This window comes from Lynx rufus, unplaced genomic scaffold (genome assembly GCF_022079265.1).
Source record: "Lynx rufus isolate CCGP_SWC_20201006 ecotype Redwood Valley unplaced genomic scaffold, mLynRuf1.p SCAF_18, whole genome shotgun sequence".
Lineage (NCBI taxonomy): Eukaryota > Metazoa > Chordata > Mammalia > Carnivora > Felidae > Lynx > Lynx rufus.
Window position 1 is genome coordinate 18,618,034 of NW_025814832.1, and position 18,186 is coordinate 18,636,219.

Sequence of the window (18,186 nt, forward strand, 5' to 3'; positions counted from 1 at the left end):
AAACAACAACAATGCTGGGTGAACCCACTTATAAAAGAGAATGCTGAAGCATAATTTGCTCTGAGGGTATATCTTTGGGCACACATGGCAAATGTGAGAACTTTAATCGGTGAATTGGAAAGAAACAAACCTTACAGAAGTAAATCGATGGTTCTGATTTGGGTTCTGGAGAGTAGGTTAAAAAAAAAACTTTCATGGGTCCAAACTCATGAAGGTTTGAGGTCATAATTTACATTGCCTGTGTGTCTTGTAAATTTATAAGCTGAAATTTTGGTTTAAATAAGTTCCAGACTGGCAGAAGCAAACACAAAACTTCAGTGGAGGGATATTTTCTCAACTCAGATCTCAAAGAATTTCTACATATAATGTGTCAAAAGAACAGGACCTCAGGAAATAAGCTACCATGAATAAAAGTCAGCTGAAGGAAACAAATTATATAAAGGAAACAAACTACATAAAGACAGCAGATATTGGAGTAATCAGATATAGACTATAAAGTAGTGTTTAATGAGTTTTAAAAATTAGGGAGGAATTTAAGACATGATAAAGGGAAAAATAAACTATAAAAATAGATCCAGATGGCATAAAAAATCAATCTTAAAAATAAAAATATAATCAAAATGAAATCAGAAACTCAATTTATGAGTTTAATATACAATTAGATATAGCTGAAAAGAGAATGGATAAACTGGAAGGCAGAGGTAAAGAAGGTTTTCATAATGCCGCAGAAAAATAAAATGGGAGGATGTAAAAAAAGGAGACGAGGTAAGGAGAAAATAACTAGATGAAGGTATAGTATATACTCAATCTGAATCACACATGAGGGTTCAGAAAGAATGAAAGAGACATAGCTCAGGATAACAATTTGGAGTTTTTCAGATATAACAAAAGACTGTTTCTCAGATCAGGAAACTCAGTGAATCTCAAGCACTATAAATAAAAATAAGTCAACACATGACTCATCACAAACTGCTGAACACAGATGATAAAGAGATCTTAAAATCATCAAGAAAGAAACAATGTATTGCAAACAAATAACAGATTGGCTGCTGATATCACAATCATAGAATAAAGACACTGAAAGAAATTAAGTGCAAACTTACTTTAAATGTAGCACACATGTATTTCAAGAGCAAGAGTTCAATAAAGATGTTTTCAGACAAACGAAAATGAAGAGAATGTGTTACCAACAGATCCTCATTAAACACATTTCTAAAAGCTGTACTTCAGGAAGGAAATAATTTTAGCAAGAAGGACTGAGATACAAAAAAGAATGCTGGACACAGAAAATGGTAAAGAAGGCATCTATTTAAACAAAAGTTGACTCCACAAAAGAAATTGTGATAGTGTTTAACTTATGGTGTTAAAAGTCAAGAAAGAACTAAAATACTGACAAAAATAGAAATTAAGTAGGAAGGAATGATTGGGTTTAGGTTTTAAAGTACTATCATATTTAGAAGCAGGGGAAAATTAGTGATTAGTTTTATAATTTGAGTGAAAATAGAATGTTAAAATTTCTAAGATAATCATTAAAAATTAGAAACAGAGTACATACCTTCTATAAACCAGCAGAAGGAAATACATGGAATGGGAGTTGGGGAACACAGGAGAAATCTGAACCAATTAAAAAAAAAAACAAAACAGACAAGGAGTACCTGGGTGGCTCAGTTGGTTAAGGATCTGACCCTTGATTTTGGCTCAGGTCATGATCTCACAGTTCATGGGATCAAGCCCCAGATAAAGCCCCATGTTGGGCTCTGCACTGACAGCGTGGAGCCTGCTTGGGATTCTTTCTCCCTCTCTCTCTGCCCCTCCCAGCTCACACTCTCTTTCTCACAAAGTATAAACAAAAAATAAACATTAAAAACCAAACAAACAAACAGGTAAGACATGGCACATTGAAAGAAAAAAAAAACACAACCAAAAACTAAAGCACAAATAAAATGCATAAATTAAAGAGGGTAGAAATGAAGCCAACGGCATTATCAAATAAAACAGGGTAAATGGAAAGATCTTTCCAATTAAAGGTCAAAAATTAGTAAGATGATGGAACAATTCAGCTATATGTTGTTTACCACATACACAATTAAAACGTGAGGACAATGCAAAGTTAAAAGTGAAAGGAAGGAAAACAGATACACCATAAATACCAAAAGAAAACTGTTGTAACTATTTTAGTATTAATCAAAAATAAATATTAGGGGGAATATAAGATTGATAAATTGAAGAGTCACAATATTCCATAAAGGATGATAATGTAATTCCAAGCCTATATATGGCTAAAAACATTAATTTTTAAAAAAAGGGGGAGATTTTTTCTTCTTCTTATTTTTTTAACATTTATTTATTTTTGAGAGAGAGAGAGAGACAGACAGAATGCGCGTGCGTGAGAGAGCACCAGTAGGGGAGGGGCAGAGGAGCGGGAGACACAGACTACAAAGCACAGAGCCTTCAGCACAGAGCCTGACATGGGGCTTGAACCCATGAGCTGTGAGATCATGACCTGAGCTGAAGTTAGACGCTTAACTCACTGAGCCACCCAGGCGCACCAAAAAAAAAGGAAGATTTTAACGCATTTCTCTCACAAAGAAATTAAGATGACTAGAGAAAAGCTGGACTTTACAATTAATGAATCTGATCTAGTGGAATATATAAAATGATACATCAAAAAAACATGAAGAATTCTTTTGAAGCTCACTTTGACCATGTGTGAACACTGGCTATACAGTATAAGCCACAAAGCAACCGCCAACATATTTTGGAATCGATTATACTATAGACTAGATTCTCTGGCCACAATGCAATTATCCGGTCTTTTGCTTCAGTGGTGTTTATAAAGACTCAATCATAAACATGTAAATTCTTCCCGAATTCATCTATATATTTAACTTATTTTCAGTAAAAATTCCAGTAGTTTTTTTTTCTTTTGGTTGAATTTATACACATAAAAGGACAAAGGGTCACGTAGCCAACATACTTTTAAAGAAAAAGAACTAGGCAGGATGGTCATATATCAAGATTCCCTATAAAAGTTATAGTCACCAAAACCGTATGTTATTTGTGCAAGAATGTACAAATAGACCAGTGAAGGAGAATAGCAGGCCCTCAGAAAGATAAATGCAAATGAAATCTTGATATATGACAGACCTGATTTTGTAGATCAATTAGGAAAGAAGAGGCTTTTGAATAAATGGGGCTGGGATAGTTGGTCGTTCATTTAGTATAAAGAAAGAATAAAATGGATCTCCATCCCCATACAATGCTACGAAACCAATGACAGAAAGATCAAAACTTAGAGGCAGATATAAAGAATATCTTTGGGAATAGAAGAACTTGTAAAAGGGCACATAAGGGAAAAGACTGATAAATTTGACTACATGAAAGTCAGTGTTTCTTTTGCCACTGGGTGAAAAGTAAGCCATGAATCTGAGAGAAAAGATTTTTAATAACATATAATTTAATATAGGTTTAGTAACTTGAACATGTGAACAATCACTACATATCAATGTGCAAAGAACAACCTAATGGGAAAAACAATTGAAAGTTATGAAAAGGCATTTCAGAAAACATAAATGCCTAACAAGTACATAAATATATGCTCAACTGGCTATCTGGGCCAGGGCAAAAAGCCCTGGTTTACAGCATTTGGGGGTATAAATAATTCCACCACAGCTGATATGAAGCTACCAAACAACCTGATGTCACTGAATAGGCAGTTGAGAAGATATGCATACAATCACCTATTGTGAGCCAGTGCTAGCTGGTCCCAACACACCCGTGGCTCAAAGTCATTAGTAATCAGGGAAATCCAAATTAAACCATAATGAGATTTACTTATTACACCTACCAGATTGATATAAATTAAAAGTAAATGAAAACAATGTGTCAGCAAGGATGTGCGGTAAATAGTATCTCTCATTCACTACTGGTGGGAGTAAAAATTGGCTCAAAAGCTGTCAAACACAATTAGGCATGACCTAGTAAGGTTGATCAATCATCATTCAACCTAGCAATTCCACTCTAAGGTATGAACCCAAGAGAAACTGTTATACATGTGGAGCAGGATATATACAAAAGTGTTTTTATCAACATTGTTCATAATAAAGAAAACAGAAACAATTGGACTGTTCATCAAATACAGAATGGACAAATATACTGTAGTATATCCATTCAAGGGAGTACAAAAAAAAAAAAAACAATGAAAATACATGAACCAACTATAAATTTCAGATAGATGAATTTCAAAAATAAAAGTTTGAGTGAAAAAAGCAAGAATAATACATGTAGGACCATTCTATTTATATAAAGTTGATAAACAGGCAGGACTCAACAACATTTACCAGTAAGAGATATAAACATATGTGATAAAATGATCAAGAAAATGGTTAATACTAAATCCAGGAAAGTGGTAACTTCTGAGGGCAAGGGAGAAGATTGTAACTAGGGAGGGTCACTGGATCTTCAAAGGTTTTGGTAATGTTTTATTTCCTAAGCTGGGGGTAAACAGAAAAAATAAAAAATAAAAAAGGTAAGTAAGTATAGAGATAATAAAAGGGAAAACTTGAGGCACCTGGGTGGCTCAGTCGGTTAAGTGTCCGACTTCAGCTCAGGTCATGATCTTGCAGTTTATAGTTCAAGCCCTGTGTTGGGCTCTGTGCTGACAGCTCAGAGCCTGGAGCCTGCTTCAGATTCTGTGTCTCCCTCTCTCTCTCTCTGCCCCTACCCTAATCATGCTGTGTCTCTCTCTCAAAAAAAAAAGTAAACATTAAAAAATTTTTTTAATGTTTATTTTTTTTTAACGTTTATTTATTTTTGAGACAGAGAGAGACAGAGCATGAACGGGGGAGGGCCAGAGACACAGAATCTGAAACAGGCTCCAGGTTCTGAGCTGTCAGCACAGAGCCCAATGAGGGGCTCAAACTCATGGACCACGAGATCATGACCTGAGCTGAAGTCGGACGCTTAACTGACTGAGCCACCCAGGTGCCCCTAAAAAAAATTTTTTTAAAGGAAAAACTTACAGTGAAAAAAACATAGTTACAAAATGAACCTGTGTCTTAAAAAAGAATATTTGAATCTATGTCCTGCAACATCTTGGTCAATGTCTCTTGAAGCAATCTTAAACAATTAAAAAGAAAAAACTTTCCTTCTCTTTCTCCACTGGTATTGAGTTTGGAAAATGTTGAGATGCTCTTGTCTAATATTTTTTCTTTGAAAAATAAACAAAAGATTATTTTTTTCAGAGACACGTTAACGGCCAACTTAGAATCTTGTTAGGAGGAATGGCAGGAGACCCCATTATGCTAAAAAAGAGAAAAACTGAATTAATTACATTGCCAGACAACTTAGGACCAAAATGTCTCTCAGCTAAGAGCTGGAACAGAGAATTGCAAATAATCTATGCTTAAAAAAGTTTTTTGAATCAATTCATGAGAACTCTTTGAATATTATATTACTTAGAATGTATTTTTAAAGACTGTTGATTATCCCTCCAAAAGTAAACAGAGTTTTATAAAACTGTACTTTTGACATTTTGATTAATTCCCCAAATATTTTCAGAATCATGTTAAAGTTACTCACATGAACTAAGCATGGATCTCTGATTTCAAAATGTAAACACTGGGTCAAAAATAATAAATATATGTAGTATTTCTAAGTATTGTTGCCTTTTCAAGTAATATAACTTTCCCTTAGCCTTGTGTATTATCAAAGTAGGAACATCAGCTCTTTCGGAATCGGTTTAAATGGGCAGATGTGAGAAATGTATTAGTGCCTCTCAAGAGCTAGCCAAAGAAAATTTCAGATTTTCCTCTTCATTTTGCTTTTCTAAAACTGGTTTCACTTCCACTTGGTATATTTAAGGTATTTAACAGTTTTATGTTTATATAGATAGACATAAATTATTCAAATTTGCTTTATGTTTTCTTGAAAGTTGGCTGTATTAGAGATGTAAACACCTATCCTAAATGAACTTGTTGAAGTCATTAAATATGTATTTCAATTTACTTAATTTTGTACCTCAGTGAAGTAAAAATGTGTATGTCTACTATAGTTTTTGAAGACTTTTCAATGAATATAGTATGTATTATGTTAAAAAATCATATAAAAAAATTCCCATGAAAAAAGGATCACATTGCCTTATAAATAGCATTCAGTATTTTGCTATTGAAATTGGAGCCTATTAAATTCAAACTCAGTTTCTTCCTATTAATTATCTTGGCCCTGGGCAAAAATTATTTAACATTCACACTTCCTTGAGTGCTCTAATCAAAGAGGAAAACCCATCCCTAGACTCTCCTCCTCCCTTCCCCACAAGGCAAATTAGCAAGTTTAGGAACAAATGGAGAAAACCAATGTAATCAATTAAATGTTAAATAGTTCTAGGACTTACTGCCTGAGCTGCACAATGTTGACCAATGACCCAAATAAATTTGGGTCACATGCTTTTTCATCCCCAAGCTATGTGGATAAAGGGAGGCTCACAACCTTCACCTTACCCCCCCATCCCATCACGACACATCATCCTATCATTGAATAATAGAAGACAAACACTGACCTAGTTTAGAAGTGCAGATGAAAAGAAAATGAAAACAGGATACATGACAACGGCAAGGAAACCATGGTAACTAAAAGAGAGGACGGTTTTGCTTACTTTATTTTGGTCCGAATAATCAGCAAGCTGAGCCTTTAGATCTGTGATCTCGGCCTCTAACAGATGGATCACTTCTTCATAGTCCATTTCCATTCCGTGTGCCTGTCGCTGTGCGGCTTCGGCAAGGTGAATCCGACTTCGCAGGGCTCTGGTTTCTTCAACAACAGCTTTGGCTTCCTGAGGATTGCAAAATTCATGCCATTGAAAAAAAGCCATGTTAAAAAAAAAAACATAACGTTTAAACAAAATATTTTCCTCCCTCTGGAACTTACAATTCCCAAACTTAATAGATATACATGTGTTCCTCACATATCAATGTGAAAATGAGTCTTCACGTTATTTTATTATGGACAGTAAATGCCTGATCTTACTTTTCCTCTGTTGATCTCCTGGATAATTTTCAGTATAGGATTTCCAACTTCACACAGCTAGCATAACATTTTGGAAATAAGGGAAGTAGAAGGGAATTGAAAATGGAGACTAGAATAAGAACTGGTTCAGAAGATAAAAAGAGTAGGCTTCCACAAAACTCAAGTAGGTGGTAGGGCTCATGTTCTAGAAAGGTGCTTACAGCTTCATCAGATACAGCTGAGAGATCTGTGGTGTAGCAGACTTCCCTGTGGTCCAAGCCCAGGATCCAAAGCTTATTCCTAGACATCAGTCTAACTGCTATTTCTCCCTTTTGATTTAAGCCAAAAGGTGGAATTCAGTAGCAAAACATATAGCTATTTCTATAGGGTGCGATGCTCACATGACATTTTTGTCCTAGAAGATTCATGTGTCTTTTCTCATTTAACCTCTAGAACAGAGAAAGGCATTATTAAAAACTATTTTATACATAATTAAACAGAGGCTCAGAGAGGTTACCCATTCTGTCCAAGGACACATAGTATTGCCAGAGTTTAAACCTGGGTCTGCTAAACTCCAACATTAATGCTCTTTCACCTTTTTACTCTACAACTAAGTGACAAAACAAATGACAAAACAAACAAACAAATAAAAACAAATAAAAAACCCCCAAACTAGCTACATTCTCTACCTTAGGAAGAGGATGGAGTGACCAAAACCATATGTGCTCTCAAAATGTGCTTTGGTGCTGGGTCGACGACAGTCCCCCCAGGACACCTAATATAATTTCACGTGGCAGTTATTATACTGTAAACGATTTCTTTTTCTTTACTTGATGCAGAAATATCTTTTCTCTGCAATGGAACTTTCTGCTCCAATTGCCATGGCTAATATTCAACTATGGCTATTTTAATTTTCTCAGAGCTATTATAGGATGCTTGCTTTTGTTTGAGTCTAAATACGTTTGAAATGAAGGGAGAGTTAAGAATATGGACATATTTTTAAGGGTCAATTTTTCATTCATACATGCACTAACTGTTTCCTAAGTACTTATTATATGTCAGATTCTGTTTCAGGTACTGAGGACAGAGAACCTAACAAAACAGACAAAAAGTCCTCCCTCATGCACCCCCTCCCCCCCATTTACACTCTAGTTTGGAGAGATAGACAATAAATTAGGGATTATCAGTGAAGACCTTACTGACAAGACATTTAATCAGAGAGCTGCAGGAAGCATGGAGCCATGAAGATTTCTCAAAGAGCTTTCTGGGAAAAGGAACCAGTTTGTGCAAAGGCCCTGAGGTGGAACTGTTCCTTGCATCTTTAGAGAACAGCAAAGAAGCCAGTGTGACAGAAGTAGAGAGTGGTAAGGGACAGGAAGAAGGGAGTAGTAGGACACAAGGAGTGAGGGCAGGGATGGTGTTGGGGTGGAGTGGCAGACCTTAAGAGGCTTTTGTAGGGCATCATAAAAACTTTGGCTTTACTCAGGGTGAGATGGGAAGTTACTGGGGAGTTTGGCGCAGAGAAACGATTATGATCTGACTTAACCTGTAAGTGCAATACTTTTGCAGATGGGTTAAGAGTAAATTGTAGGGAGTGGGCAAGGGTGGAGCAGGTGGAAGAAGGGGACAGGCATAAAGTAACTGTGGCTTGAACAAGGGTGACAGTGTTGGAGTTGGTGTAAAGTGGTGAGATACTAAATATAGTTTGAAAGTAGAGCTAACAGAAGACTTCATCATCATTAACAGCATTTACTTAGCAGCTAGCACATCCAGACAATCATATTATGTGATAAAAAATACAAAGAGGATAAAAGGTACCTTCCCTTTTATGGCTCAGTTCAGAAAATTAGGTATAACTTAGATAAGTGGAGGAACAGGGTAGGGCATGTTAGACAAAAAGACCAATGTGAACGAAGGAAGAGAGACAAGAAGGAATGTGGTACATTTGAAAAATGGCACTAGATTAATTTTGACTGGAGTACATGCTTCCTGGGAGAACAATGGATAAAAAAGGTTGAGGAGATACAGGGAAAGAACAAGCAAGGCTCTGGTGGAAATGGCATGACAGGCAAAAGAGCTTGCATCAGGTAACTTTTTTTTTTTTTTTTAATGCTTATTTATTTTTGAGAGAGAGAGAGAGAGAAGCAGAAAGAGAGAGACACAGAATCCGAAGCAGGCTCCAGGCTGCGAGCTGTCAGCACAGGGCCCAATGTGGGGCTCGAACTCACAAACCATGAGATCATGACCTGGGCCAAAGTCGGTCATCTGACTGACTGAGCCACCCGGGTGCCCCATATCAGGTAACTTTTAAGGCCTTTTGAACAGAAATTGATTTGAGAACAGAGTGTCTCAGAAAGCTAAATCTGGCAGCAGGGTTCAGGATGGAGAGATATGGCCAACCAACTGCCTATCACACCTCTGATTCAAAGAGCTCCATTTCAGCCACAGGAATAAAGATTCAGCGGTAGGGAATACAGTCAACAGTATTGCAACAGCGTTGCATGGCGACACAGGGTAATTACAAGCACAGCATAACTGTATGGTTGTTGAATCACTACCTTGTACACCTGAAACTTATGTAACATTGCATGTCAACTATACTCAAATAAAAAAAACCAAAACTTGGGGCACCTGGGTGGCTCAGTCGGTTAAGCGTCCGACTTCAGCTCAGGTCATGATCTCGCGGTCCCGTGAGTTCAAGCCCCGCATCGGGCTCTGTGCTGACCGCTCAGAGCCTGGAGCCTGTTTCGGATTCTGTGTCTCCCTCTCTCTCTGACCCTCCCCCGTTCATGCTCTGTCTCTCTCTGTCTCAAAAATAAATAAATGTTAAAAAAAAAATTTTTTTTAAAAACAAAACTTAATTTCTTTATTTTTAAAACTGTCTTATAATCAAAAAATACTGTTACAAAGAACTATCTGGGTAAATAAAAGAACATTTATAAAGCCACATCAATTGGTTCAGGCCAGGTGACCAAGTCACTGGTGTCACAGCTTCATCACCTTCACATCAGACTGCTTTTGTACATACAGGATGCAGATGGATATTGGCACTACTGTAAATGATTTCCATGGACCAACTCAGCCAATCCACACACTGCTGCCTGAGGTATGTCTATTATTATACTCATTTAACAGGTGGAAAAAACTGAAGCACAGATACATTAAGTAACTTGCTCAGAAACACAAACCTAGGGGCTCATGGGTGGCTCACAAGCGTCTGACTCTTGGTTTCAGCTCAGGTCATGATCTCATAGTTCATGGGATCGAGCCCTGCATGGAGGTTCTCACTGACAGTGCAGAGAAACTCTCTCTCTCTCTGCTCCTCCTCCCTCTACCCTGCTCATGCTCCCTCTCTCTCTCTCAAAAAAAAAAAAAAAAAAAAAAAAAAAAAGTCGCAAACAGGCTAGGATTTGAACCAAGGCTGTCTAGTCACAAAGCACAAAGTTCATGCTCTTGGCTACTATGCCATACTGTCTCTCCAAAAACAGAAAATGATTAAAAAAAAAAATCACTTGTATTTGACAATATCGTCAGTGCCCAACCCCACATGAGCTTAGGATGTGACCATTACAATATACTGAAATACCTTTGAGGCTGCTACACTGTTCCCCCCTTTCCCATTCATTCAATCAAGCTAGAAAAAAATACAGTGCCACTGAAGAGAAAGAGGAGGGGCAGAGAATTCTCCATAGCTGCAATGAATAATAACTAATTTGATGATTTGTCTCCTTCACACTCACTTCATGCAGCTTTTATTCCCCTATAAAAACAGCACTTTTATTTTTGTTCAAAGAATGCTAGTTAATTAAATGAAGAATCTGGATGGAATTTATATAGTCATGATAGTTCACTGATGGTAATACAGTGTGAAATGCAGTTGGGTGGTAAAAGATGCAGAGGTTTTGATGCTGAATAAATTCATGCTATTTCTTTTGTAAATGTATAACTGTCGGGTTGGTAAATGTGACCCCTTAGCAAAGTTCTAGCCCAATTCCCACTGAATGGCTGTTTAAAAGATTAGTGCATTGAAACGATGACTTTTAGAGGAAGCAGTAAAAAAGAGACAGCAGCAGTGTGCTGTATTTAGCAATACAGGATCACATAAATCCATTTTTTCTTTTCTTCCTGGGTTGTCTTCTAATAAATAACTGCAAAGCCTCCCATGTCCGTAACAATTGAGCCAGAATTTTCTGAGTACCTCACCATGAGCCTGAAATCCAATCAGGATAAATGCTGCAGCTAGTTCACTGATTTATTTTGTATTAGATAGAGATTAATTCAGTTTAGAAAGTTAGAAAATAAAAGAGAAACCAAGACGTTATAGCAATCAGAAAAATCAACATAAGCATTATGGTTTTTAATACTAAGCAGTGTGAGCACATACACCAGAAGCACATATCCATATACAAGAAATCAAATCTCTGATTTGTCTTTTTTTTTTTTTTTTTTTGGTGACACTGAGGAAATACCTTCAACTCATACTGTCCCATTGTAAAACGAGGATTTTCCACCTTACATTTTCACAATGAATCTTCAGGAAAGATCAGGCCAAATTCTCCTTTGACAAAAGAGACAAAGGGTACTATAAACTCACACAAAGGGCACCATAAGCTCAGACAAAAGACAATGTGCTATGTGCTTTTCCACCCCCACAAGGAACATGATGTAGAAGAAAAAACATGAGTGTTAGATGAGCTAAAGCTAGGTCAGAATCTTTGATGTGTAGTCTTTCTTTTTTTCTGGCTATGTAATTCTCTAAGACTCAGTTTGTCCAGATGTATAATGGGAAATAACAACTACTTTATAACATCGAAACAATTCTCACAGGAGGGTTAAAGAAACGATTATAGTTCTTGGTACTGCTCTTTCCCATTCCTCTTTACTGCTTTTGAAAAATATACATAATCACCTATGTGATCAGAGGGCTAGACTAGACAATTTATTAAGGGCTTTCCTGAGGCAATCAATTAGTAATACCAGTTATTGAACTTTAGAGAAGTTGTTTGGGAACATAATAGGCATGGGTCTTTTTAACGTTAGCAACAATTATGTAAAAGATTTTCTTCTCCAGTTACGACTCCCTAAAGTAGGAGCAAGCATTAACAACAGTTGCACATTTGTAATTAGGCTAGCACATCCATATCACTAACCTTCGAAATTCTGTAATTTTTAAGCCAATCAGTAAATCTTTCAAAATGTCAATAGGCGACAGGAGGAAAAAAAGAGACTGCAAAGAGATATATGTCTTGGTGTAATGTAACTTATGCTACTAAGCCTGAAAGAATACTTCTCTTATCAGCTTCCTACATTCACTCATTGGCGAACCCTTGTTGGTCTTTGTCCCACTACAGCTTGTGAAAAAAGATTAAGGGTTACTGCAGGAAGAGGGCTGTCGAAGGAAAAGTGTTTAAAAGCAAGTTACCTCTAGTTTCCTTATCAGATTTTTAAAGCATGTATACCATTTCTCTCCAATGGATGATCTCAAATTATTTGCAGATATTCACAAATGAATATGCAACTTGTTCCTTATTTAAGCATGGACGCACTTTGGAGAGGGGTAGTTAATTCACAGAACTTTCTATGTGCCTCTGATATGTGCTCTCTCCTTTCTCTTTCCTTACTCCTCTTTCATGCATACATCCAGCCTACCATCCACTTCATACCCAGCCAGTTATTAAATACTGCGAAGTCTTCGTTTATGATATATTTCCACCTATTCCTTAATCTGCATTCTTGCTTCCACGACTGATTCATGTTTCCATCACCTCATAGTTAGATACTATGAGAATCACATAAATGATCACCCTGCCCATTGTGTTCTTCACTATCTGCCCATTGTGTTTTTCACTATTGCATATTCTGCATACTTTTGAAGGATCAATTTTCCCAAAATACTGCTCACGTAACAAGACTGAGAAAACCTTAGGTAGTATGATAAAATAGAACCTCAATCTCCATACTTCAAGGCTCTCCACTACTTGTTCCAAATCTCTATTTCCAGCTTTGGCACATTCAATTCTCTTACATGATTACCATATCCAAGTACATTACTTTCCAAATTTCCCAGACTAAACTCTCCCACCTCTAAGATGCTGTCCAGGACAATGTTCCTTCTGCTATGTATACACTTTTCCTCTTTTTCCTTCATTTGATTGTCTATCATTTAAAATCTACTTCAGATTATACCTTCTCCAATCTTCCCAGACCACTTCCGCTTACAATTTTCCCTCCTTTTATCTTTTATATCTGTTGTCTATAATTAATCACATACTACTTAGTATCTCCTATTGCTATCTTGAATCCTCATTAAAATATTAAGTATTTTACTGCCTGACTTCTAAAGCCAACGAGTCTTGATTGTTCAAATTAGAACACAAGCTGAGAGTAAAACCCTATCTAACATGAACAAGTGCTCCACTTAAACCATAAATATGAGATACAACTGAGTTGATGGTAAAAATGTCAACTTTGTTTTTCATATATAGTAACTGCCTTAGAAAATCTTATTAGGTAAGAAGCTTTCATAGGAAAGTCCTTCATAAAAGGTTTCAATTTTATTGGACTATTAGAATGATATTTCATTTGAATAATTACAATAACAACCATAAACCATGCTATGAAAAACACTTAATGAAAAGCAAATCACTTCATTATATTCTCTTTATATATACATTTAAACATCCTTTCATAGTATTTATCAAGTTAATAAGATTATATCAAAACTATGTGGAATTAGGAACAGTTACACTTCATTGTGTTTTACAAATTTATTCTTAGTTTTTCATCACATAGATTTAAAAATTATGCACACTAGTTTATCTTTCCCAAAAAGTAGTTTTTCATCACAAGCTAATATAATATATGCTCTCAGGGACTATATAATCTTGAAGGTCCATTCCAACTCCACCTGTATCCCTGCTTCTATGAATTATGTGCTGACACTTCTTTGGAAAGTGTGTAAAATGACAGACACTCATAAATCCAAGAAACAACGATTTTCTTCAGTTTGTAAGAAAAAACAAAATCCCCATTTTGCAAAGGAAGATTTGGTTAAGCTTTCTGGAAGAAAAGCAGGTCAATCAAATTATAATTAGCTCTAATTAACCCTCCCAAGAGCTGTCAGCTTCTCTACCTGCACCTGCCTCATTCTCCAAAAGGTGCAAAACTGAGCTCTGACTCTGAACATCAAAGAAAACCAAAGAAACAATTTTCAATCTCTGTCTATAAACAGAAGTCCCTAATCAAAGACAGACACACAGGTACACCTATCTCATAAATTTTACCATGTAACTTGTTCACAATATAAATATTAATTTGTTAAAATCCAGTTAAATATATTTAACCCTAAACATGCATTTTCTAGTTTAGTGAAGGTTGATAGAAAGAAAAAAAAAAAAAAACTGTCTTCCTACTTCTCCAAGTCTGATTACAAATGTACTGAAGGAAACATCTACAGTATTGGGCATTTCCTTTCCTAATCAGAATGTCAACTCTGCTCACTGAAACCTGCTACAACACAAAAGCTATGTTTTGGCTATTTAAACATTTAGAATTTATCTGGAGTTTGGGGTTTAACAAAGAGCTGGCTTTGAAACAGAAATATGTAACTTCCAATTTAACTTTTAGAGTTTTAATTCAGTTGGGATCGTAATTTTATCAAATTTTTTTGTTTGTTTTGGAAGAACTTGACCAAGAATTCCAAGCTGTAATCTAGATAAAAGGTAATAATATTCTTAAATTCATTTGGAAGAAAAAGAAATCAGTGAGAACTGGTACCACAAATTTTGGGAAACAACAGTAACAACAGGAAAGAAAGAGGTAGGATGTGGTTCAAGGACATAGGCATATACCAAAATAGTTGGTACTGGCCAAAGAAGAGTTAGATAAAACATTCATTCACCCAATAAATATTTATTGACAAAGCAGCTGAAAGAGCAGATAGCCCCAAACAGACCCTAGACTATGTAACAGTTTAATCTATGGTAATGGAGATACCACAACAGAGTGAGTAGTTGCAACAACAAATTATCTGGGAAGACAAAAGTATAAAGTGTAGTTCCTCATTTCATACCATAGACCAAACAAAATAATTTCATAGATAGGTTAAATAAAGACAGATACAGTGAGGTGGAAAACCAGGTTAATATGTATCTGATGTCTGGTAAGGAAAGGACTTTTAAGAAAATTATTTAAAAGGAGAAGGCACAAAGAAAAAGATCTGTCAACACAAAAACACCTGTATTAAAAAAATCTTTGAAAAAATTAGGAAGGGAATTTGTAGATGGGGAAATATTTACAACAGATTTGGTAGCAAGAGGGGGAAATAATTACAGTGTAAAGAGATCTTATAAAATGATGTGGGAAAAGAGGAAAAACAGTTATTAGGAATATAAGAGAAATGAAGAGCCAAAAGGGATGGGGGGTGGGGAATAAGACGAAGGGCATATGCTCAGGAGTGACAGAATGTCCCTAGCAATCAGATCAGGAAATGAGCTACCTTCAATATTAAAGAATTGTGATGGAATTCACAATTTCATCTGAAACTCATCACCACAGACAATCCTTGGTATCTAACATGGATGACAATGGATCGAAGTACAGTATTTTCAAATAGGGTGATTTATTTATATAGGGTTGGGTATGACTAGAGAAGTCTTGTTTTTAATTCTAAAACAGTTTGTGAATAAATCACTTAACACAATGTCAAGAGAGTCCCATATTGAAGTAAGAGTACTGAAAGTGTTTCTCACATAGTAAACTGCCAAGATAAGAGTTTTATAGTGTCAGCTGCCTTATCACTACTTCCTCCTTGGGTAAAATTTACTAGTTTGTCAGCAATATATATTGCTCTAACATCAAGAGACATAAAAGTCTGGCATGTACACAGATGCTTAAAACACACCCTGAAAGGTGTTCTCTTAGCAGCTAATGAAATTTTAGGGATTTGTACTTTTAAGTTAAATAAGAAAAATTAAAGGGAGTAATGTCTGCTGTGGTAGATAAATATACCTCTGACAACGCACCAGCGATTGGGCACCTATGCTACAATGCTTTATAGGTTTTGCTCTATTTTACTTTCTTCTCACTGGATTGAGAGTTCCTTGTGAATAAGACGTCTAGCTTTCCCAGTACATCCATACAAAAGAGCATTCAATAAATGTTTCTTAAATTCCCTTGCCAAGTCTCCCTTGTAAGTCACTACAACGCATGTGTGAAACAATTGATGACAGAGTGCTGAATTGGTCCCTGAACAGCCAGAAAGTAAGTGGCTCACGGCGGGGAACCCAGAACCCCAACATCAGTTCTAGCTAAGCCAACCAACTACAGAAAATACTGTCATCAAATGAACTGGAAGGTTTCTGTGAAGAATAAGGTCATTTCCCTTCCAAATTCCTCCAACTTCAAAAATTCTGTGATTCTAATTGAGCTGACACCATTCAAATGGGTTCTGTAGTATCAATAGGATAACAAAATTTTACTCAGGTTTTCTTAAAATGGTAAGACCTTTTCTACATTAAAAAGAAAACTGTTTGGGAATGGGGATTCTGAAATAGACATCTTTGTTTGCCAATGCTTGGTCAGAATGCCACATTCACGTCCAGTGAATCACTGGATATGGCTGGTGTCTGGGCAAAGAGGGACGCCAACTGGACTGTTCTTGTGTTCCCTTTCCAAGAAAGCTGTCTTTAACTCAGGCAGTTTCTTGAGCAAAGTCTAATGTTGGAAAATACATGGGTCATATTTTGATTCACAAAAAGGGAATTAATGTTGAAAAATAAATTCAACCAAGTTTTCTTTTTTAATAAATTTCTCCGCTCAGATTGCTGTCTGTCATTATAAGAGCTTTATAATTTCATCTCTCAAAAAGGCTTTTAAAAAATCATTTAAAGATAACTGTAAATTATACATATTTGTAAGAAATAATAGAGAGAGGTTCCCTGTATTCTTCAATAAGCCTCTTCCAATGCTTATAACTTGCATGACTATAACAGTAAAATATCACAAACAGGAAATTTCATTGATGCAATCCACCAACCTTAATCAGATTTCACCAGTTTTATAAGCACTTGGCAATAAAGAAGAACAACCTATAGATACACGCAACAACCTGGATGTGTCCCAAGGGAATTATGCTGAGTGAAAAAAGCCAATGCCCAAAAGTGACATACTGTATGATCACATTTACATAACATTCTTGAAATGACAAAATTATAGAGATAGAGAACAGATTACTGGTTGCAAGGCGTTAGTGGAGGGAGGACAGAAGGAGGTGGCTGCGGCTATAAAAGAGTAGCATGAGAGATGCCTGTAAAGCAGATTTTTAATAGAAAATAAAAGTTGACATTTTGAGGTCACAAAGTGACTACCTGAAATGGAAGCATAGGAACATTTTACTATAGTACCCTTTCAGAAGAGAAAAGACTGACAAATCAAATATATGTATTTTTCTTCTTTTCCTTTCTGAAGATGAGAGAGCATCTTAGAATATCTACTAGTGCTATACTGAAATACTATAAAAAGTTCAGATCACAAAAAAATAAAAATAAAAAGGGTATGGGCACTGACACCACTTCTAAAAATTAGAGGCTTTACTGTTTCTTTAATAAATGCAGAAAGAAACACAATCTCTAAGAGTGTAAATACATGAGTACTCCTTTAGTAAATCCCATAGTATTGTTGTTCCTTTTAGAGATATATTTAATCCGTTGTTAGTTTCCTTTGTTGCTTCATCCATCAACCAAGACAGCTCACAAGCCAGCTGCACCAGCTGTAACTAAGTTCATGTTCAACCTTAACTACCCACAGAGACTCCTGTGCTGATTTGACCTTACGTTTCTGCCTCAGGACTTCATGCTCTCGTCAAACATTCAACCCAACCTTTGCACAGGTGAGGCTAACTGTAACTGGGCTTATCTGAACGTCAAGAAGTTGCCAAATGAGCAATTTCCCGTGTTTCTTTAGCGCAAGGACTGGTTCAGACAAGCTAAATACTTTGGCTTTGGACTGTTTACCAGTTCACCGCTGCCTTAGGTCATAAACACACTGCTGAAACCAACTTGAAACAACTTAAGTGTGAGAGTACATTTTAGAAAAGTTGTTGATCAAAGGAAGTTGTTAGGAGAATGGCCCATGCCTGTTAAAAGTTGTTAGAACTTGAAGAAAAAATAACGAGAAGTCTTATTT

At 36.2% G+C, this 18,186-nt stretch overlaps 1 protein-coding gene across 1 annotated transcript in view; it reads right to left on the reverse strand.

Annotated features, from left to right (window-relative positions):
- The window catches only part of STXBP4 (syntaxin binding protein 4), a 153,239-nt gene that overhangs the window by 69,526 nt on the left and 65,527 nt on the right, over positions 1-18,186 (reverse strand). Inside the window, exon 12 of the mRNA XM_047081003.1 lies at positions 6,653-6,829. Coding sequence (XP_046936959.1) covers positions 6,653-6,829 — 177 coding nt within the window. The remainder of the gene's footprint in view (positions 1-6,652; positions 6,830-18,186) is intronic.